Source organism: Cervus canadensis, chromosome X (genome assembly GCF_019320065.1).
Source record: "Cervus canadensis isolate Bull #8, Minnesota chromosome X, ASM1932006v1, whole genome shotgun sequence".
NCBI classification, from domain to species: domain Eukaryota; kingdom Metazoa; phylum Chordata; class Mammalia; order Artiodactyla; family Cervidae; genus Cervus; species Cervus canadensis.
Genome location: NC_057419.1, coordinates 48,282,432 through 48,307,286, shown reverse-complemented (window position 1 = coordinate 48,307,286; position 24,855 = coordinate 48,282,432). Strand labels below are relative to the sequence as shown.

Here is a 24,855-nt window from a genome sequence, read left to right as displayed (position 1 = left end):
CATGTATACTTGGTGAAGGGAAGAGTAAGGCAAATACCTTCTCCCTACGGGGTAGGAGGGGAGACAGGTTATACTGCTCAGAAGGACCTGAAATCCATTAATAGTTACAACATGGGGGAGAGAAGGACGCTAAGGATCTGGCTTTTCCATTCCTGCATTCCAAGGCCCTCCTTGGCTTTATCTGCTCTTTCATCCTTGGGTTACCACAGAGTCCTCAGTTTGGCTCAGATAAAACTCTCTTCTATTCTATTATAGATTGTTTATTGATTATTTTCGTTGACACTGGTGAGGCAAATCTTTTCTTCCCTGGTTTCTTAGCCATTTGCATTTTCTCTTTTATGTTGCAACTGGTTTTGATTTTTGCCCTTTTTTGTAGTGTTTTCTGTTTCCATTTGCTTACTGATTTGTTGTTGTTCAGTCGCTCAGTTGTGTCCAGCTCTTTGTGACCCCATGGACTGCAGTATGCCAGGCTTCCTGTCCTTCACCAACTCCCAGAGCTTGCTCAAACTTGTGTCCATCAAGTCGGTGATGCCATCCAACTATCTCATCCTCTGTCCTCCCCTTCTCTTCCTGCCTTCAATCTTTCCCAGCATCAGAGTCATTTCTAATGAGTCAGCTCTTAGCATCAGGTGGCCAAAGTATTGGAGCTTCAGCATCAGTCCTTCAAATGATATTCACAATTGATTTTCTTTATGATTGACTGGTTTGATCTCCTTGCAGTCCAAGGGACTCTCAAGAGTCTTCTCCAACACCACAGTGCAAAAGCATCAATTCTTTGGTGCTCAGCTTTCTTTATAGTCCAACTCTCACATCCATGCATGACTAATGGAAAAACCACAGCTTTGACTAGACAGATCTTTGTTGGCAAAGTAATGTCTCTGCTTTTTAATATGCTGTCTAGGTTAGTCATAGCTTTTCCTCCAAGGAGCAAGTCTTTTAATTTCATGGCTGCAATCACCATCTGCCTCCCATAAAGGAGGAGCTTGGAGGTGGGCCAGAGCACCATTCTTGCACTTATACTGTGGTTTACTCCTCTGCCTGCTGTCTCTGATGCTGTTCTGTGAGACTCCTGATGGCAGATGACCCTTGATGGTAGAATGTGTCTTGTTTCTCAACCCCAACACCTTTCCAGGGTTCAGCACTCATTATAAACAGACATAACATAGTGCAAAACAAACCTCTGTTCTCTTCCTCTTTCAAACAGCCAATCACACCCCTCTGTCTGAAATGTGTCATCTTCTGCCATATCTTAGGAACACATTGGCTTCTGCTCACAGAGGAGTTTTTTTCATCACAGCCCGCAAAACATTCAGTAAAAATCCTTGATCTCAGAGCAAAAGAACTTAGGCCCCAGGACTTCCCTGGCGGTCCAGGGGTTAAGACTTCACCTTCCAACGCAGGGGGTACAGGTTCAGACCCTGGGCGGGGAGCCAAGATCCCACATGTCATGGGGCAAAAAAACCAAAACAGAAAACAGAAGCAATACTGTAGCAAATTCAGTAAAGACTTTAAAAATGGTCCACCATCAGGGACTTCCCTGATGGTCCAGAGGCTAAGACTCCATGCTTCCAATGCAGGAGGCCCAGGTTCAATCCCTGGGAACTAGATCTCACATACTGCAACACAGCCAAATAAACAAAACCAAATAACCAAAAAGCCAAATAACAACAACAAAAATGGTCCACATTAAAAAAAAAATCTTTAAAACAAACAAACAAAAAAAGAACTTTGGCCTTGATTGGCCCTGAGGTCCCCACATGGGGCCAGGCTACTCACGTTTGCAGATGACCTTGTCCGACCACCGTTTGTTTGACTGGCAGATCACCTGGGGAGAGCCCTGCAGCTCATAGCCCTTCTGGCAGCGGATGTCACACCTGGTTCCCAGGGTTGTTTTGTAGTATCCTCCTTGAGGGGCCCTGCAGTACACATCCCCGTACTTCACCTTGATGGGGGAGCACCATGGGATGTCTACAGGGAGCAGAAACAAAGAAAAAGGAGAAATAGAAAATGACATCTTCAGAAAACGTGCCTTTTTCAGTCTCAAAGTCCCTGACTGGCTGCATTCCAGATGTTGGACCTCCAAATAGTGCCCCATGTCTTATAAGGTGTCTCTGGGTGGGGAGGTTATGGTCACGGGACTAGGTGTCAGATATATCTGAGTATGGGTCCAGGTTCCTCCATTGGTGGCTGTGTGATATTGGACAAATTACTTAACCTGAGTCAATACTCCTACCTATGTCATAGGACTCTTACAAGGACTGAAAAAAATGCATAGTAAGCAACTAGCACAGTGCCTAGCACATAGTAAATGCTCAATGAATGCTTCTTCTTTTGAATATTTCCCTTGACTAGAGACAGAATTCTCTTGAGAGCAACTGTTACCATTGTGAACTCTAACCCCAACCATCCATACATGGCGGCAGGGAGTTAATAATTGGTCAATTTAGATTTTTTTCCAAGTTTGTATCATAGTCACTGTAAAAACACATAATCCCATCTTAATGAGTGTGGATACAGCAACAATTTCCAGGGTTTTGCCACAGGATATAATTTGGGCTTAAAGTCACAGAACAGTGACTCCCCATTGGGAAGCAACCTCCCTTTTCAGATGTCTGCAGTTAAGCCCCCTTTAGGTAAAAGATGACACCCTTCTCCAATGGCAAAGTTGCAGGGTGTTTTGATTTCAGTCTCGTAGTTGCCCAGAGTACAGCTTAGGGCGACACATACTTTAGAACCTCTCCCTGGGCTTTTAGTAGGTGCTCGCTGAGAGCCATAAAATTAGCAGGACAAGACTAGCTCCTGGAAAGTTCCCACACTTCGCACTACACATCAATGGGGACCAGAGACGAGCTCCGTCAAGTCTGTCAGGCTCTCCGCACCCTGAACAGGTGTCCCCTCCCTGCGGCTGCCACGCTCCTCACTTTCCCCTAGCACCTGAGCTGTCAGTGGGGTTTGTGCGCCATCATGTGGCCACACAGGAAACTCCCTATTTGACTTGTGTTTCTGGCTGCTTCTCAACCATGAAAACCAACAGCCCTTCCTGTCCAGGTCTCGTGCATAGGCTGTTTTCCTTTTTTTTTCTTTTAACTTATGTGCTCTGACATCGCCTTTGGCTAATATTTTCATCATATAATGCTTTGCAGACAGCTGCAAATGGGTGCTAAGCTGCTCAAGCAGAATTTCCTGGACTTCCTGGGGAGAAGTGTTGTCCCAGGCTTAGTCTAGAGCTGATTAAGTTTGACCACGTGGATACAGACTTGCAGGAACTTACACCAGGCCTCCAGCCCTTTCTGGAATGAAGTTTCCTTCCTCTGGGGTTTACACATCCAGTCTGTACGTGCTAACATTTTAAAATGAGAAAAATCTGACCCTGAAGTGAAGTACAAAGCGGCAGACTATCTCCAGTATTTTCTTCTAAGTATAAAAGAATTTTTGAACCGATTTTAAATGTTTTAGTTCTTTCTTTGGTGATGGCTCCTGGTAAGCCACGAAGGTAAGAGATTTCAAGATCGCAGGTAAATGAGAAGCCTTTGGGGGTATGCTTGCTTAGTACTGACAAGCTGTGGATATTTCTTCTATAATTAAAAGTCCTTATGATAAATTCTGAAAAAATCCATAGATGCCTACCACTCCAAGACTTGGAACCTATTGGCTTCTATGACTACTAGAAGTGATGTATATTTCTCCCTCCCTCTCTTTCTGCCTTTCTTTTCCAACTGTAATAAGAAAGACCACCCACAAGGAAACTCCAAAATGTACTTAGTGTTTTAAAGCTCAAAGAAGCGCTTTGTATGGTCCACAAAGGACTTCCACAGTGTTAGATCTTAAAGGTCATCTGTGGCCTTACCTCTTTGTCTTTGTCCTCTTTGCCCCACCCCCTTTCCCTAACTCCCCCACTACCTCACTTCCTCTAAGTTCCCCTTGTGGACTGCTACGCTTCTGTGCTTCTCTAGTTACAGCCTCTTCTTCTCCTGCCAACTTGTCCCCTTCACTGCCTTTTTGTCACCATCTCACAGGCCAAACTGAAATCCTGGACTGAGAACTGGGCTCCAGAGAGAGCAACTGAAATCCCCATCAGGGCAGATGGGTGATGAGGTGAGAAGGAATACGGGAGACCCAGAGGGAGGTGATGAAAACAGTGAGCTGGTAGCGTATGGTGGATACTGGGCAAAGTCAAGAGGACTGGGCTCATATTATCTAAATCTATCATCTCCTAGTAATTCAAAACACTTTTCAGGGACTCAGGTTCCTAATCTACATAAGTAAGGAATCTGATGAAATTATTTTAGAAGTCCCATCTATTGCATTGGACAAAACGTTCATTTGGGTTTTCCCCTAAGATGGTACAGAAAAACTTGAATGAACTTTTTGGGCAACCCAATACAATGTTTATTTTTATTCTGATCAAATTTTATACCAGTTTGAAAATGTCCAAAAAAATTTCCCATCTAGCTTTGTAGTTGTATGATTCAAATTCAAATTCAAATTCTGCCTCTCTGCCCTCCTACCCATCTCACACCCACATCTACCTCCTTACTCCTTCTGACTAATAACTTTGGGTATTCTCCCATAATCCTTCCAGCTAAAGGCAAATCCTTTTTACATTGTGGGTTCCAATCACAATTCCACAGATTTACAACCTGGAAGGGCATCCAATTCTCTACTTGTTTTTTGCTCGAATGTTGAAAACACTCACATCCTCCAACCTCTGGACTTTGATGTGAGGTTAGGAAGTACAGGGTCTTAGAGTAAACCAATGTCAGGCAGCAGACCCACAATGCTCTGCACACATATTACGGTTGTCTTTTCCACAACTGTGCCCAGGACAAATATTTAACGCTAGCAGGTACATTACAGAATGATGGGCATATACATGTATCACAAATTCACATACTTCAGTACAACCAGGCCATTAGCAGTTTTCTTTTTTTTAATTAAGATATTCTAAGCCTTCACCCAGCTAAAAAACAGTGCTGGCTACCTATCCAAAAGCTATGCTGTTGTCAACATGTGGGGGAAAGAATCCTGTTTTTATTTTTTTTCAAAAGGAATTTCTTTTGGATTACTTCCCAAGACAAATCTTTGGAAGGTATTTTGACATTTTAACAGCCCTGCAGTGACAGTAATGAAAAAGTCACAAAGTGACTTGAATTTGAAGTGCATGCAAATACCATGAGTTACATGTGTATTAAATGATTCACTTTGCTGTACAGTAGAAAACAAATCAACATCATAAATTAACTATGCTCCAATAAAAATTAATTTTAAAAATAAATGTTTTAAAAAGTGAATTAGCAAAATGTTTAAAATAGAGATTTACAGAAAGGAAGCTCTTATGCTGCTTCAATTAAGACAGTTTATTTAGGAAGAAACCTAAATTAATTCTTCTGGAAAGCTTTTTCATCTCCCTGGGCCATTGTGGAGTTCCTGGGGGTAAGCAGTATCATGTAGCAGACTAAGGAGGAACCACTAGTAAACTCTGGATGTTGAGCTAAAACATCTGGAGTTTAAACCCAAACATAATGTTTGCTAGCTGTGTGAGTCTGGGCAAGTCACCTCCCCTCTCTAATCTGCGGTTCCTTCATCTGTAAATAAGTAACAACAACATATCTCTAATGCCTTCCTCCTCCCCTCCACTAGTGTGAACACAGAATAGCATTCCAAGTAAAAGAATCAAAAGCCAGGCTTGCCACATTAAGTGTTGGTTACATTTCACATCTTCTTTCTTTTATAAATTATGATTTATATCATAAATTTAATTAAAAAACACTGAGTACATACTCTGTGCCAGACACTGTGTAGGGGCCTGAGGATCTACAACTAATCGCCTGGTGAATAATGGTTTGCCTCTAAGTTTTAGAATTTAAAAATAACTGACAATGAAAACAATTCCCTAAGAAGTATATATTCTTAAATATTCTAGATGAGCTTTAGGGCAAGCACATATTTTGGCCATCTGGTCTACCTTCCATACATCCAATGCTGTGAAGGGAGGATGAACACTGGGAACAATGATCCAAGGGCACTACACAATGCCTCTTATACATGTGAAGGGTCACATGGGTATGCATGTGTTTTAGGAAGATTTTTTTTTAAACTCTCAATCAATTAAGAAGTATTAGGAATAGGAAAACCACCTTACTCCAAACAACTCATTAACAAGTCTGTGCTTTGCTTGACTGGTTAATTCCTGAGGCAGTAATACAGGAGCTATGGATAGGAATGAGTATTTGTAGTCACAGGTCATAAGCAAACATGGAATATGGTGGGAAACACACCTGGACATAGGTACCAGTCATTATATTAGAAAGGTTGTTCACTTGTGTAGAAAACAACTGAAGGACTTTCTCCAACCAAAGAATGGCCAGTACTACCCTCATCCTCCTATAAGTCAGATACATCATGACAGAGCAGGGGAGTGCTCTTGCCAAAATATAGACAAATTTTCTGGACAAAAAGCCATGATAGAACTTTATTAAGCAATTTGATTCAAATTATATCTCAAATGTAAAAGGAACTGAATTCAGCAAGGAATAATCTAAATTTACCTTCACTTTTCTCAGGACTCCTTAAGTTTCAAAGAAACAACTCACCAGTAGAAAATATTTATTTATGGACATACTTACCTGAGCCTGCATAGAACGTTCTTGATTAGGCTTTTTATACCTGCTGGAAGGGGTGAATTGCTGAAAATGTGTAGAGATGGAATTCTTTATCATTAAAGTTTCATTGGTCAACACACTTTACTCATCATTTCAGGAGCCAAGCCACACTCAGAAAGAGCACAATGAAATGAGCTTATGAAAATCAAGTTTTCTCATTCCCCATTCATCTCAGTACATTAGCAGCACTGGGTCCAGATTTGACCTTGGAAGGTTTACTCAGGATGAGTCTGGCTGTAATGTATGAATTAGGTAGAACTCATGGCTTGATTTTCACTTTCATCAGCTAGAGCTTGGCTTTGCAGAAGTAAGGATAGTAAAGAAATTGATGAGAATAAAATGACCACTGGGGTGCTGAAGGGCAGCACTTCAGAGATTTTCAAATGCTTTTAGTTTTCTTTCATTTGTTTTTTTCTGTATTTTCTTTTAAATGGGAGCATATGCATGTTACTTTTTAAACATTTTCTTTTCTGGACAGGGAATACAAGTGAAAATGTGTTGTCTGGTCACTTTATTATAATCGGTTCTGCAGGGCAAGAGGGAAAGTTCTCCTGGCATCAGCAGGTCTTCATTAGCACATAAGCAAAGCATTCACCTTTATATTTAGCGTCTGAATACACGACTTCATCATCTTCTAGCGGTGAATCTCCAGATCCTACAATAAAAAAGAACAGAAACTGCAGCAAGAAAAGCCACATGATATGGATGAATATTTTGAAGCACTGCTTTGGCACAGTTCATGCAAGAGGGGCTATTAGAACGCAGAGCAAGAGTGAAAGCTTCTGTGGCCATTCACAAAGGGACAGGGGACCGCTCAGAGTGAACCCGGCTGGACTGAGATTGCCAGAGCCCGTCAAGATGAGCCTCCAATGGTTTGGGAATCACCATGTGTCCACTGGAATTCTGGACTCGAGATTGAGAGCAAGTCAACTTCACTCTGAGAAGAGGCCAATGAATATGAATCTCATGCCAGCGGAGACGCAGTAAAATGTGTGTGACTCAGGCACAGCCCAGAGTTTCTCCAGCAGTCAAAGAAAATCTGGTAGAACTGGGTGTTTATGGTACCTGAAAATAAGTCCATCTTGTGAAACGAACTTGGGTGGAGGATAAGGAGGCAAATCAAATGTCTTAATGACAAAAGAAGTTCAAAGCTGCCTTTGTCTATTTGTAGGAAATGAGGGCTGAAACTGATGACATGGATGTTTGTTCGAAACCTCTCACCCAGGCATGGCTAAAGTCAAATTTCTTGATGAGTCCTGCTACCCTTGAAAACCACAACCTCGGAGAGAAAGTCTGTGTTTAATTTAAAATTTTAAACTTATTTGGAAGTTGGAACTGAATCATTTTTCAAATGTTAACTGTTGAATTCCAGTGAATGGTGATTCTTAAGCTCTAGAGCGGTATCAGGCCCCAAACTTCAAAGCAATAATCTTGAATTTTGAGATCTCTTCCTCTAGCCTTCCTCTTCTGATCACTGACTGTTGAATTAGCAACATCTTGATCACACATTTACCAGCAGGGACTGCAACCATCACAGGTAAGAACATTCTCTTTTATGAGTTTATTCAAAGCTCCACAAGAGAATTGAGTAATGGTCCTGCTCTACTTGTATCCTGGATGAGAGATGGTGAGTGGAAATTAAAAGTGATGAAGGACAGACCATGTCCATTCGGAAAGGACTTTCCCAACTAGAGAAGCCCAGTTCTGCTTCAGGTTTCTTTACCTGGTCTCTGGCCACCCAGGCAGGTATAAAATTACATAAACTGTTCCTTATTCCATATCAAAAAATGAACACAAAACTCTTCAGGAAAGCAACCTAGCAACATGAATTAGAAGCCTATATTCAAATCCCTTGATCCAGTGATTCCCCTTCCGGGAATCTATCCCGAAGAAATAATATTAAATATAGAAAAAGAATTTGCATTTGTTGTATACCTGAAACTAACACTGTAAATCAACTATACTCCAATTTTAAAAAATTAAAAGAATTTACAGAGATTTCTTTGCAACATCATTAAAAATAGAAAAAGACTATAAACTGACCGAACAGTCACTATTATGGTTAAATAAACCAAAGTACATTCACTGGATATAATATAAGGTAGTCATTAAAATGTTTATAAAAGGTTAAATAAAACAGAAAAGGCTTAGGTTATAATATTAAATGAAAAACGTGCTGTAACAAAATTATATAAATGGTATGATTTATAATAATGTAAAACAAATTCAAAATAAACAATGCATGGAAAAGAGTCTTTGATCACTGGATGCTCTTCTTTCTTCTCTTCTAAATGTTCCATTATAAACATATGTTACTTTCATAATGGAAAATAGATTTTATTATTCACTTAATGCAAAGAAGTGTAGTTTCCAAAATATGTTTTGAACGGATCAGAAGCTTTTAAAAACTTACTGTCCCTCCCCTCCTACCCTGCCCCCTTCCCCCAGATCAGAGCTGAACTGGAAGTCCTCCAGAACTGGTGAATTCTCCAACTCTATATGGCACATTTCTCAGTGTTGTGAGATATGTCTCATATTAAGAGCAATTCCCTCTTTTCAAGTCACCCTGGCCTCCATATAATCTATCTAGGTAGTAAGAGGATCTGGACTGATTCCTGGCTCTAAGCAGAGAAGACAACTGTCACAGGTTGGGCTCTTTGGGAGGTATAATATCTTACAAGATGGAGTTTAGTACACGCAGTGTTTATTAGGGATCCACACCTCTGAAAGGGATAAGAAGGAAGTATGTTTGGAGAGAGGGAGAAGTCAAGCTTTAAAATCAGCCCTGTGACAGCTTCTGTGCGTGCATGCATGCATGCTAAGTCGCTTCAGCCGTGTCCGACTCTTTGCGACCCCATGGACTGTAGCCCGCCAGGCTCCTCTGTCCATGGGATTCTTCAGGCAAGAATACTGGAGTGGGTTGCCGTGCCCTCCTCTAGGGAATCTTCCTAACCCAGGGATCGAACCCACATCTCCTGTGGCTCTTGCACTGCAGGTGGTTTCTATACCACTGAGCCGCTGGGGAAGCCTGACAGCTTCTGATGTTGGACTAAAATGGCTGTACCCTACTATCCCTATTTCCACTGGTCATTGGATACGGCCCACCTCGAGGATATGAACTTGGGTGAAGCACTCCTAACAGCTGAGGCAAGCTCTTAAGGGACTGAAAGCTGACGGGTGTCTGAGAACAGCATTACCCCCAGTTGAGACAATCAGTCCTTTTGAAGGCACATCTGATCAATGCATCTCCGTGACCATCACAAAAACACTCACAGAGAATCAACTGGAGATGTGTTAAAGAAGGGACGCTCCATAGAGATGGGACGGGACTGAGACCTACTGGAGAGACAGGGCACCTAGGGTGCACAGCCCCACTTTACCAGGACAGCAGCATTCTAAGACAGAGTCATCACATGTTGTTTAATATAGTGAAAAATTAAACATCTAACAATAGGGGCATGAGCAAATTATTTTATATCAACAAACTATTTTATAGCCACTAATCAAGTCTGGAAAATATGTGTGAAATATAACCAAGCAGGAAAGCAGATACTGCAAACTCTATACAGGATGAAGTATGAAACTGAATATATATACACACACACACACATATATATGGCTTTCCAGGTGGCGCTAGTGGTAAAGAACCTGCCTGCCAGTGCAGGAGATGTAAGATGTACAGGTTTGATCCGTGGTGAGAAAAATCCCCTGGAGGAGGGCACAGCAACCCACTCCAGTATTCTTGCCTGGAGAGTCCCCATGGACAGAGGAGCCTGGTGGGCTACAGTCCATAGGGTTGCACAGACTCAGACACAACTGAGGTGACTTAGCATACACATATGTATATATATTATATATATATAATGACATTATATATTCTATATATATCATACAAAACATGTCACATATTCTATATGTTACATACATATGTTAAATTTGTAATATGATAAAGTGGGATTACTAATCAGTGGGGGGGGAGGTCAATAAATATGCTGAGATTAATTGGCTATAAATCATATACAAAGAAAAACAAAAACTAAGTTAGAATTCTATCTTACGCCAAACCAAAAAATAATTTCCAGACAGTTTATAGACCTAAATTTGAAAGCCAAAAATTTGAGGAAAATGAGGAATATCTGCATAAACATGAGGTAGGAAAGGCTATCAAACAAAACTCACAAACCATAACCCATAAAGAAAAATATGGCCACATTTCACTGCACAAAAATATAAAACTCCTATGCAATAAAAGACACATAAATAAAGTTTAAAGACAAGACCCAGTCTGGGAAAAAATATTTGGAATGTATATAATGCAGAATTATTATCCAGGATATATAAAGAAGATAGTCCAATGGGAAAAAATGACAAAAATGATTAGAAGTTTTATAGAAAAAAAAATGACCTGAATTTGAAGCAAATACCATAGAATGTTAATATAAAAAAATCTTCAAGCTCACTGGTATTCAGGATAATATATATCAAGATACCAATTTATACTCAGGAGATTGGCAACAATTTAACTGTCAAGGCTGTCATGAAACAGACACTCTCAAGTTCCAATGGTAGAAATACAATTGTACAAGTAGGCTGGAAAAACTTTGCACTTCATTTGAAACTATCCTTCAAATCAGCCCTTCCATTTCTAGACATACGCCTCAGGAATTTTGGCATAAGGCAGGAGTAGCCGTGTGCGAGAAGGTTCCCTGCAGCATTGCCATTAGTAAAAACAGATGTATACAACCATTCCTAGAAATAAATGGAGGTGTATTATTCATACCATAAGAAGCTGTAAAAGTTCAAATGAGTGAACTTGATCTACACTAAACAAGATGAAATCTCAAAACAATGATGGTAAAAAAAAAAAAAAGCAAGTTGCATAATAAATACAGCATGAGATTAAGTATACAAAATTTTTAAATGCAGAATATAATACAATATGTTTTCTAGAGATATGTGGTAAAATGGATTGGAAAGATATACAACAACTTTATATTAATGGCTTCCTCTGGGCAGGGAGGAAGGAGAAGGAAGCCAAATGCATACATGAGGAGCCACTGATGTCTCAGTTCTTACAAAATATCTGAAGTAAATGTGGAAAATATTAACATCAGTTGAATATAGATGGTGAATACTTTGCTTATATTTGAAATATTTTGCCATGTTTTTAAAAGGAAGAGAGGGAGAGAGAAGAGGAGGGAGAAAAGAAAGAAATGGGAGAAATGGGAAAGGGGGCTGAAAGAATACACCATAAATCTCCATGTTGGAGCAGTAGAATTAGAGTGAAAATTTCCACCCTTTTTTTTTCTATCATGTTTTCTTCATTGAGCATATCATTATGTAAAAATTTATATATATATATATATGATAACTCTTAAAGACAAAAAAAATGGTGGACTGTGGTATCCAATACTTATGATTAATTTCATGCTGAATGGCTTCAGTTGTGTCTGACTCTTTGCAACCTTATGAATCATAGACTACTAGGCTCCTCTGTCCATGGGATTCTCCAGGCAAGAATACTGGAGTGCGTTGCCATTCTCTTCTCCAGGGATCTTCCCAACCCAGGGACTGAACCCGTATCTCATGTCTTCTGCACTGGCAGGCAGGTTCTTTACCACTAGCACCACCTTTCACACTACTGCAAGTCCTCACACCCAGAAGCCTTATTACACATCTAAAAGGATGGCTACACAAACAAGTTCAGGGCCAACTGCCAGAAACCGGACTCTGGGTTCTAAGTTTTCTCCATTTGCCTTCACCTGCACACATAACTCCCACAATGAGCCTTGACCCTGCCTCCAGGGGTGTCAGGGATAAACCACATGTACTGTTAAACCACACATTCAACTTAAGATGACAGGCTCAACTCTGGTGTCATTTGAAAAGTGGTAGATGTTTGCCTAGAGAAAGGAGCCCTCGAGGTCACACCATGAGACAAGTCTTTATAATGAGCTGCTGCTGCTGCTGCTAAGTCGCTTCAGTCATGACCGACTCTGTGCGACCCCATAGACGGCAGCCCACCGGGCTCCACCGTCCCTGGGATCTCCAGGCAAGAACACTGAAGTGGGTTGCCATTTCCTTCTCCAATGCATGAAAGTGAAAAGTGAAAGTGAAGTTGCTCAGTCGTGTCCGACTCTTAGAGACCCCATGGACCTCAGCCTACCAGGCTCCTCTGTCCATGGGATTTTTCAGGCAAGAGTACTGGAGTGGGGTGCAATTGCCTTCTCCATTATAATGAGCTAAAAGGAGATATAAGGATGGTTTGCATCATCACCCACAAGAAAGCAGTCTCCCTGGCACAATAAAGCAGCTCTTCTATTGGTTTCTTTGGATAGCTCACTCAAACTGGAAGCCAGGCATTCTCACTACTGATTTTACTTAGAGACTGCAAGGCAGACAGTTCAGAAGATCTCAATTCAGAATCCTGGCAGAGATTACTTTGATTAGTAACTCACTTATAATGGTACATCCACCTCCATTTAGATTGTGCATACATGCTCAGTCCTGTCCAACTCTTTGTGACCCCATGGACTGTAGCCTTCCAGGCTTCTCTGTCCATGGGATTTCCCAGGCAAGAATACTATAGTGGGTTGCCATGTCCTCCTCCAGGGGATCTTCCTGACCCAGGGATAAAACTTGCTTCTCCTGTGTCCCCTGCACTGGCAGGCAAATTCTTTACTACAGTGCCACCTGGGAAGCCCCATCTAGATTACAACACACAAATTAATCTCTTTCTACCTTGAACCATGATGACTGTAAGTCAGAAATTCCTCTTTGCCAAAAAATGTTACAGAGATAGGCATGAAAGCTAGCATTGGCAGATGACAACCACAAACAAGCCTGCTTAAGGAGAACAAGGTTTATGGGAAAGACTTTCTCCCTGATAAAAGAGAGAAGCACACAGAGAGAAGATTCTTTTGCCCTCGTTTCTCTTTTCCTCCTTTGGGAGCAATTGTTTAAGGATAAATACCTAAAGCTATAGCAGCCACTTTGTAACCATGAGGTAAGATGTCTCAGGACTAAAGATTTTCAGCTGAGGATGGTAGAGTGGAAGGATAAAAAGAATCTGGGGTCTGTGATGACTATAGTGGCCTACTAAATCAACCCTAGACATCTTACATCCATACTTCTTGTTTGCTGTTGTTTAGCTGCTCAGTTGTATCCGACTCTTTGCAACCCCATGGACTGTAGCATGCCAGGCTCCTCTGTCCATGAGATTTTCTAAACAAGAATACTGGAGTAGGTTGCCATTCCCTACTTTTTGCTAGGTCAATACTAAATGCCCTTTCAGTTTAAACTGCTATGAATAGCATTGTTTGTTACTTGCAAGCTGAATGCATCCAAACTAATTCACAAATGAACAGGGAATTTACTGCCTATTATTGATAGGAGATCAGAGAAAATAAAATAAATGGATATTCCCCCAAATTCCCAGTTTATATTCAGCCTAAACTCATGTATCAACTTCTATAAAAAATGATGACCAGTCTACAAAATGGTTGTCATGAAGGATATAGTAAGATCAAAGTGAAAGTGAAAGTCACTTAGTTGTATCCAACTCTTTGCAACCCCATGGACTATACAGTCCATGGAATTCTCCAGGCCAGAATACTGGAGTAGGTAGCCAGGGGATATTCCCAACCCAGGGATCGAACCCAGGTCTCCCACATTGCAGGTGGATTCTTTACCAGCTGAGCCACAAGGGAAGCCCAAGAATACTGGAGTGGGTAGCCTATCCCTTCTCCAGCAGATCTTCCTGACCCAGGAATCGAACCAGGGTCTCCTGCATTGCAGGCAGATTCTTTACCAACTGAGCTATCAGGGAAGCCCACTGACTAAATTATGTTCAGAAGATCATACTCACTAAAGCTTACTAAAATAGCAAAGGAGATTCACATATATTATAAAAAGATTTTCCACAGTGTTAAAATAGAAAGGAATAAAGAGAGAGAGGTTGGCAGGGAAAGAGAGAGGAAGGTTTCCTAGCAAACTCTTCTTTATTTACAAAAGGCTGTTCCCTTTAGAATTTTGGTTAATTGAGGTTTTATTATGACAACTATTAATAAGTCCTCATATGGTTCAGATGACCACTCTTTGGAAAAAATGCTTCAGTGCTTCTTCCACACAAATACAAATTCTACACTGACTCAGAAATCAGAAACTCGGTGCCATGTCGGATTCTGTCCCTTAGCCATACCTGGAGCCAATTCCATTTATAATTCTGCTCTCCTTGCAGAAACTTCATCTAAATTAACAGACTTGCAAAGAACTAGTCACTCCTTTTTTCCAAAGTTCAAAGAAGGGTCTTCCTGGCCTGCTAGGTAGTTAATATCATTGAGTCAACAAACTCATTTTTAAGAAATATCTATTATATGTATTAGAATTACATCAGGAATTTAGATTTAAAAGACTACTAGAGTGCTCATCATCCTAAACTTTTTTTCACTGTGACAGTGGGGAATACAGGGAGCATTCAAGACCAATGGAAGAAGTGGCCAGTCTGCTAAACCATATTCCTTTATTGACTGTGATACATGATGCAAGTTGACAGATTTGCTGGATCTGTGTTAAAGTTTTAGTTCAAAGGGTTGGGTTTATTTTTTTTAACTTATTTTGAAGATAGCTATACATTCTTAGTGTTTTGTCAGAAATTTTTGTTTTCTCATCATCTTTATTCTAAATATAATTTTATTATCAGAAGTCATCATATTTAATAGTAAATATAAATTTCATCATTAATTGTATGCTGAAAGTAATGGGAAAATCAAATTCACTTTGCAGTAGAGATTCTTAACCTGAGTCCCTGGACTCCTAGAGGATCAATGGAAGGGCTTTGGGGGAGTCCATGAACCTCTTGTAATTGGACATACTGTCTGGTACATGAATATACTTTCTGGGGAAAAGTTGCTAACTTTTAGTAGATTTAAGAAGGTTCTGTGATCCAAACACTTATGAAGAACCATGGTTTCCCATTATTCTTTACTATGAAGCACATTAGAGTATTTACTAAGGAAATAAGTAGTATCTCCTTGATATCTGAATCTTTTTAGTATGCCAGAGGACAGAGAAATATATGTAAAACAAGGATAAATGCTTAGCTTTATTAGACCTTATTTTTTTTCCTCTAGATTATTGCTGTCCAATGGAACTTTCTACAATGATATGCATGTTCTATGTCTATGCTGTACAATAGGGTAACCACTAGCCACATGTGATCATTAAGCACTTGAAATATGGCTAGTACAACTGGGGAATAATTTTTTAAATTTCATTTAGTTTTAATTAATTTAAATTTACATAGCCATATGACTAGTGACTGCCATACTAGACATCATAGGTCTAGACTTAATTTTAAAATATCTAATCTGTGGATATAAATCATGTCTCTAAATGGCTCAGTCATGAGACCCATGTCTAATTTGCCTTGTATATCTAGCAATATGATTCAGAATTGGTAGTTGACAAATGTGGAAGAAGAGAGAAAAGGCTGCTTCATGTTTCTTACAACACATAAATCATGTGCCATTATACTCGTATGTCTGGAATGGTTTTATCCCACTCAGTACAGCTTCAGGATATCAGTTTAAACAGTGACAATACTGGAGATTTGGAAGTTTAGAAAAAGATATTTTGCACTGTTGGAAGCCATAGGGTATTCATTTATGGGAACCAGATGATCTAGTTCTAGCAAATGATTTGCCAAAGGGGCTACACTGCAACTGTAGTAAAGACAAAAGGACATGTGAATGGCTTCAGAACAAAGATCAAATCCAGGGTACTGCCAGGAAAACAGTGTACAGATAAAGCCAAGAATATGATCATCAAATCTTTTGTTAGGTCAAGGTGGTGCCTCAGAGTACTTTCAGTCATACAACAGGCCCTTCAGTAAAGATGTATCTCACAGATCTTCTCAATTAAACAAGAGTTTATGTCTATAAGACTTGTGGATGTGGCTTTTGCTAATGGAGTGAACTCCAAGAAGATTCACAGGAGACTCACAAAGTGTTTTTTTTCTAATTAATTTATTTATTCTAACTGGAGGCTAATTACTTTACAATATTATAGTGGTTTTTGTTATACACTGACATGAATCAGCCATGGGTATACATGTGTCCCCCATCCTGAACCCCCCTCCCACCTCCCTTCCCATCCCATCCCTCAGGGTCATCCCAGTACACTGGCCCTGAGCGCCCTGTCTCGTGCATCGAACCTGGACTGGTGATCTATTTCATATATGGTTATATACATGTTTCAATGCTATTCTCTCAAATCATCCCACCCTCGCCTTCTCCCACAGTGTCCAAAAGTCTGTTCTTTATATCTGTTTGTCTCTTTTGGTGTCTCGCATATAGGGTCATTGTTACCATGTTTCTAAATTCCATATATATGTGTTAATATACTGTATTGGTGTTTCTCTTCCTGACTTATTTCACTCTGTATAATAGGCTCCAGTTTCATCCACCTCATTAGAACTGATTCAAATGCATTCTTTTTAATGGCTGAGTAATACTCCATTGTGTATATGTACCACAGCTTTATCCATTCGTCTGCCAATGGACATCTAGGTTGCTTCCATGTCCTAGCTATTGTAAACAGTGTTCTGATGAACATTGGGGGACACGTGTCTCTTTCAATTCTGGTTTACTCAGTGTGTATGCCCAGCAGTAGGATTGCTGGCAGTATGGCAGTTTAATTTCCAGTTTTTTAAGGAATCTCCACACTGTTCTCCATAGTGGCTGTACTAGTTTGCATTCCCACCAACAGTGTAAGAGGGTTCCCTTTTCTCTGCACCATCTCCAGCATTTATTGTTTGTAGACTTTTGGATAGCAGCCATTATGACTGGCATGTAATGGTACCTCATTGTGGTTTTGATTTGCACTTCTCTGATAATGAGTAATGTTGAGCATCTTTTCATGTGTTTGTTAGCCATCTGTATGTCTTCTTTGGAGAAATGTCTGTTTAGTTCTTTGGCACATTTTTTGATTGGGTCGTTTATTTTTCTGGTGTTGAGCTACAGGAGCTGCTTGTATATTTTTGAGATTAATTCTTTGTCAGTTGCTTCATTTGGTATTATTTTCTCCCATTCTGAAGGCTGTCTTTTCACCTTGCTTATAGTTTCCTTCGTTGTGCAAAAGCTTTTAAGTTTAATTAGGTCCCATTTGTTTATTTTTGCTTTCATTTCCATTACTCTGGGAGGTGGGTCATAGAGGATCCTGTTGTGATCTATGTCAGAGAGTGTTTTACCTATGTTTTCCTCTAGGAATTTTATAGTTTCTGGTCTTACATTCAGATCTTTAATCCATTTTGAGTTTATTTTTGTGTATGGTATTAGAAAGTGTTCTAGTTTCATTCTTTTACAAGTGGTTGACCAGTTTTCCCAGCACCACTTATGAAAGAGATTGTCTTTTCTCCATTGTATATTCTTGCCTCCTTTGTCAAAGATAAGGTGTCCATAGGTGTGTGGATTTATCTCTGGCTTTCTATTTTGTTCCATTGATCTATATTTCTGTCTTTGTGCCAGTACCATACTGTCTTGATGACTGTAGCTTTGTAGTATAGTCTGAAGTCAGGCAGGTTGATTCCTCCTGTTCCATTCTTCTTTCTCAAGATTGCTTTGGCTATTTGAGGTTTTTTGTATTCCCATACAAGTTATGAAATTATTTGTTCTAGTTCTGTGAAAAAGACCATTGGTAGCTTGATAGGGATTGCATTGAATCTATAGATTGCTTTGGGTAGTATACTCATGATATTGAGTCTTCCGATCCATGAACATGGTATATTTCTCCATCTATTTGTGTCATCTTTGATTTCTTTCACCAGTGTTTTATAGTTTTCTATATATAGGTCTTTGTTTCTTCAGGTAGATTTATTCCTAGGTATTTTATTCTTTTTGTTGCAATGGACTCACAAAGTTTTAATGAGTTATATATTCAGAAATATTACCAACATGACTGACAGGGATAGAGACATTACAGAATTGAGGAGAGACCTTTGAACTCATAGAATTCTACTTTCAGGAAACAGACACACAGAGCTGCTTAGCTATAAATAGGTGTTACCTTGCACGACAAAGGAAAGACTGGTCAGAGGGTGTAATTAGGAGCCCAGAGAATAGAGCAGAGAACCATAAAGAATTCTTTCCAGACTGTGAGGCCTGAACAAAGAGCTACCAAAACTTGGCCAGCTAGATTTCAAAATTTCTATGAAACAGTGATTCCCTTATGCCTCCTATTTGACCCCATTTTTAGCAGGAATCTCTAGAGCAGTTACAGTATGCCTATTCAATCACTGTAGATATGTGGGGAGCTGATAACTTACCCCTTTGGTTTTGCAGGTCTACAAATAGAGAAGAACTGTATTCAAGCAGTTACAGTTAAGAAGTACATTTAGGATTTTCCTGGTGGTACAGTGGATAAGAATCTGCCTGCCAATGCAGAAGACATAAGTTCAATCCCTGGTCCAAGAAGATTCTATATGTCACAGAGCAACTAAAGCCCATGTGACACAACTACTGAGCCCTTGTGCCTAGAGCCCATGCTCCACAACAAGAAAAGCTACCACAATAAGAAGCCAATGTAGAGGAGCTTGCCACAACTAGAGAAAGCCTGCACACAGTAACAAAGACTCAGCGCAACCAAAAACAAATAATGAATTTTTAAAAAATCACCTCCTTTAGAACAACAGAAAATGAAAGTAAATCTAAGGGGCTTTATCTTTCCTGGACCAGATTTAGATGGTGAAATTCTGGATTTTGAGCTGATGCTGCAATGGAATAAGACATTTAGGGACCTTGGGAGGGGGTAAGCATATTTTACATGTGGGAAGGACATGGATCATTGGGTGCCAGAGGGTAGACTGTGACATGCAGCCTCCAAGTTATCCCTTTCTCCTGGAACTCACTCCTTTGTATAACTCCCTCCTTTAAAATGTGGAATGGAGTTATTGACTTTGCTTCTAATGAAAAGAATATAGTAGAAGGGATGTCATATCTCTTCTGAGGTTGACTTATAAAAAGGCTGTGGTTTCCATTGGACATGCTCTCAGTGTATTTCTTGGGTCATTCATCCCAGGGAATGCTGGCTGCCAAGTCATGATGGAGTCCTATGGAGAAACCCATGTGGTGAGGAACCAAAGCCTGCCAATAGTCATGTGAATAAGGTGGGAAGAAGATCTACACACACACATACACACACACACGTCAAGCCTTCAGATGAAACATACACACACACGTCAAGCCTTCAGATGAAACACACACACACACACGTTGAGCCTTCAGATGAAACCTCAGGCCAAAGTAACAACTTGATTGGAACCTCTTGAGAAACCTTGAGCCAGCTAAGCTATGACCAGATTGCAACCTATACAAATTCTGATATAAGCAGCAGTATTTGGTTTAAAAACAAAAAAAAAAGGTGGGGGGTGGAAGTACAAACCTGTAGAATTTATGCTTCTGAGCACCTTGTGGTGCTAGATTTTACCTGAGACTGTATCCTTGCTTGGGTCTTTTTCCCTTCCCCTCCTCACTGACAGCTTTTCTCTGAGAGCAGTCCTCCTGCATGTCACAGGCTCTGCCTCTAGGGAACCAAGGTAAGATAGCAGCTGAAATCTCCCTAAAACTCAAATACTGCAACTGGCTTCAAACAAAGTATTATTCTTGGTTTGTTTTACAAACTCCTCATTTGATGGTTCATAATCACATTTTGTATTTAATTTAGTACATATATATTTTAGGCTTTTACTACCTTAAGTTGCTGGGCTTCCCTGGTAGCTCAGATGGTAAAGAATCCGCCTGCAATGCAGGAAACTTGGGTTCGATTCCTTGGTCTGGAAGACCCCCTGGAGAAAGGAAAGGCAACCCACCCCAGTATTCTTGCCTGGAGAATTCCATGGACAAAAGGAGCCTGGCAGGCTACAGTCCATGGGGTCACAGAGTCGGACACAACTGAGTGACTAACACACACACACACATACCTTGAGCTGCTATGCATGTAAATGAGCTTCTGGTAAAAAATAAAATAAGACAAACATATCTGGGCTGGTATGTTTTTCAAGATTTTTTTTTAAAGCATTAACCATAGTTAGGGATCCTAATGCCACCAAAGTTTTGTGTTTTGTTTTTTTTTCTTTTTTTTTCCCATTTATTTTTATTAGTTGGAGGCTAATTACTTTATAATATTGTAGTGGGTTTTGTCATACATTGACATGAATCAGCCATGGATTTACATGTATTCCCCATCCCGATCCCCCCTCCCACCTCCCTCCCCACCCCATCCCTCTGGGTCTTCCCAGTGCACCAGCCCCGAGCACTTGTCTCATTCATCCCACCTGGGCTGGTGATCTGTTTCACCCTTGATAATATACATGTTTCAATGCTGTTCTCTCAAAACATCCCACCTTCGCCTTCTCCCACAGAGTCCAAAAGTCTGTTCTGTACATCTGTGTCTCTTTTTCTGTTTTGCATATAGGGTTATCGTTACCACCTTTCTAAATTCCATATATATGCATTAGTATGCTGTATTGGTCTTTATCTTTCTGGCTTACTTCACTCTGTGTAAGGGGCTCCAGTTTCATCCATCTCATTAGAACTGATTCAAATGAATTCTTTTTAATGGCTGAGTAATATTCCATGGTGTATATGTACCATAGCTTCCTTATCCATTCGTCTGCTGATGGGCATCTAGGTTGCTTCCATGTCCTGGCTATTATAAACAGTGCTGTGATGAACATTGGGGTGCACGTGTCTCTTTCAGATCTGGTTTCCTCGGTGTGTATGCCCAGAAGTGGGATTGCTGGGTCATATGGCAGTTCTATTTCCAGTTTTTTAAGAAATCTCCACACTGTTCTCCATAGCGGCTGTACTAGTTTGCATTCCCACCAACAGTGTAAGAGGGTTCCCTTTTCTCCACACCCTCTCCAGCATTTATTGCTTGTAGACTTTTGGATAGCAGCCATCCTGACTGGCGTGTAATGGTACCTCATTGTGGTTTTGATTTGCATTTCTCTGATAATGAGTGATGTTGAGCATCTTTTCATGTGTTTGTTAGCCATCTGTATGTCTTCTTTGGAGAAATGTGTGTTTAGTTCTTTGGCCCATTTTTTGATTGGGTGATTTATTTTTCTGGAATTGAGCTGCAGGAGTTGCTTGTATATTTTTGAGATTAATCCTTTGTTGCTTCATTTGCTATTATTTTCTCCCATTCTGAGGGCTGTCTTTTCACCTTGCTTATAGTTTCCTTTGTTGTGCAAAAGCTTTTAAGTTTCATTATGTCCCATTTGTTTATTTTTGCTCTTATTTCCAATGTTCTAATGAGATGGATGAAACTGGAGCCCATTATACAGAGTGAAGTAAGCCAGAAAGATAAAGACCAATACAGCATACTAACGCATATATATGGAATTTAGAAAGATGGTAATGATAACCCTATATGCAAAACAGAAAAAGAGACACAGGTGTACAGAACAGACTTTTGGACTCTGTGGGAGAAGGCGAGGGTGGGATGTTTTGAGAGAACAGCATTGAAACATGTATATTATCTAGGGTGGAACAGGTCACCAGCCCAGGCTGGATGCATGAGACAAGTGCTCGGGCCTGGTGCACTGGGAAGACCCAGAGGAATCTGGTGGAGAGGGAGCTGGGAGGGGGGATCGGGATGGGGAATACTTGTAAATCCATGGCTGATTCATGTCAATGTATGACAAAAACCACTACAATACTGTAAAGTAATTAGCCTCCAACTAATAAAAATAAATGGAAAAAAAAAGAATTCATTTGAATCAGTTTTGTGTTTTTAAATTCCTATGTCTAAACCATCTTGAATGATTTATGATTTAGAAACAATATATGTGTATATACATTCAATTTAATAATACCAGGAAAAGTCACATATTCAATCCTCTCTAGTAAAATAAACTGCTGTCAAATTTAGTTTATGAATTCGTATGTCAGATGGTAAAATCTGCTTTAGGAAAAAGTGACTCTCAGTTTCAAGATATTACCATAGTTTAGCCTTCGAGGCAGGAAAACCCCTGTGGTTCTCTATGCTTCTCCATGTCCTAAAGATCTTTACAAAATGGGGGTTTACAGAAAGTTCTTTTTACTTCTGTGAAGTATTACTCATGAGTCTCTCGCATTCCGTGGCTCTTACTGACACATACAAGTGTTCAAACATTTTAGGAGACCTGAAGAAGAGAGGACAGAGGGTAGAGTGGTAACCCTTCTCTCCTCCATGGGCAATTTCCAAGGGCTTCTTACCCAGAAAGTCCTAATATATTGGGGACCATTGATTGAAGAAGCCCACGTGTGAGTCTCATGCCTGACTGGCAGGCAAGACTTGCTCTGTTATGTCCTGGCAAAGTCTTGAGACAGAGGAGAGATGTCCAGTTGTTGTGTATAAATATGTATTTTTGAAGGAAGGGAGCAGAGAAGAAAATTTAGCTTTTCAAGAGCATTCAACTCCAAGACACAGGAGCAAGTACACAGAGGGACCAGACACTGTAAATGAGAAACTCTTTCTTGGAAGTTTACACTTCTAAATCAGGGGCAAGGCAGCTCAAGGGTGGGACTTCCCTGGTGTTCCAGTGGCTAAAACTCCACACTCACAGTGCAGGGGGCCTGGGTTTGATCCCTGGTCAGGGAACTAGATCCCACACGCCACAATTAAAGATTCCACATGCCACAACAAAGACCCAGCACAGTCAAATAAAAATTTTTTTAAAGCCCAAGGGTAAGAAAAGGGGGTGGGGGAAGTACACAGAGAAGATGCTTGTTCTGAGCAGAATAAGGACAGCCAGAAAGATCAACCTAAATAGACCTTTTGCTAATCACGGGGAATAAGCTGGAGGCAATGTTTATTATCAGTATTTGTCCTGGAGGAGAACGTTCACCAAAATATTCAGATGGGACAAGTTCATGGTCCATCTCAGACATTCACTTCACCACATCCCATTTTCCCCTCTCCGTCACCATCCCAAACCCCTCACATGTAGCAACAATCAACTAGAGAAGCATGTTTCAAACTTTTGACTCAATTTAATGGGTCATAATTAGTGTTTTTGTAGTGAAATAGACTAGAATTGAAAATGTCAGGGTTCATTGCACACATTAAGACTAAATACTACTTTGTGCAATTTCTATTTCAATTATCTAGGTGTGCTGTGGGAGGGTGTCCCCAGTTTGCATGAGACAGTTAGATTTTATGTCTGTTGTCCTGGCATGATTATCATTAGCACTCCCTCACTTTCAAAAGTGTTCTGATTGGACAATAAATACTATACTCTCCCAAATAGTAGGTCACAGTATGTATTTCTTCCTATGGGTCTTAGTCAAAATAATTGGAAAACCAGATTCAGAATTTTTAGGAAAACCATAGGTAATGATAGCCTTGTCTAGTTAATTCTTTCTTCCTTCCTGCCAGATGAAGATATCTGACCATCTAAGAAAGGCTTCTGGGGGCAGTGATGGAAGCCTTTGTTTTGCCCTGATTTGCTCAGGACATGGATGTTCTAGCCCATAAAAAGCCAAGCAGGGACAGAGTTTCCTCATTTGCCCATGGCTATCCTCTCTGGTAGATACAATTGAAAAATCCCTGGGATTAAGTTCTAGCTCCTCCAGTCACTGTATGGTCTTAACTAGGGAAGCCAGTGTGTCCTTTCCTCAGCCTCAGTTTTCTCCTCTGTAAAAGGGGGTGACAGGAGTGGGGAGAAGAGTGCAGTACACATTTTTAAATTATGCTTTGCCCAAACATTCCTGTAGTCAACCTCTAGTTGGAATCACAGTAGTCAAGCAATTTTGCTTGACTTGAATAGGGCTGAGACGGGTGTAGGGCCTTCTATCGCAGATGGCAGTCATGGGTGTAGGCCGAATGGGCAGGTTTTCCAGTTACGGCAATTCACATGGCCTCCTCCTCCTCCAACTGGTAATAAACAAGGAGCATGGCACATGACTCTTAACTTCACCAGATTCTTTCATTTCCATTGCCTCCCATGAGGGAGATATCAGTCAGGGACTAGAATATACAGGTCAGGAGGGCAGCAACCCTTCACTACCTTGTTCATGACTCTGTTCTCAGCTCAGAATGAAGTGAATGTCAATTGTAAGGCACACAGGGTTGGACTCCTATGACCATAAATCCTGTGCCATGTCACAACTTCTTGTTTCTATCTTCATGCCTTTACACAACCCACCTGAAA

At 40.4% G+C, this 24,855-nt stretch overlaps 1 protein-coding gene across 2 annotated transcripts in view; it reads right to left on the bottom strand.

Moving 5' to 3' along the window:
* Positions 1-24,855, bottom strand: part of SRPX (sushi repeat containing protein X-linked) — a 138,798-nt gene that overhangs the window by 74,997 nt on the left and 38,946 nt on the right. Inside the window, exons 2-3 of one of the 2 annotated variants that reach the window (XM_043458060.1) lie at positions 7,258-7,317; positions 1,777-1,968 (exon numbers count right to left, since the gene is read on the bottom strand). In XM_043458060.1, the coding sequence (XP_043313995.1) occupies positions 1,777-1,968; positions 7,258-7,317 (252 nt within the window). The remainder of the gene's footprint in view (positions 1-1,776; positions 1,969-7,257; positions 7,318-24,855) is intronic. The other variant, XM_043458062.1, reaches the window with a different exon arrangement.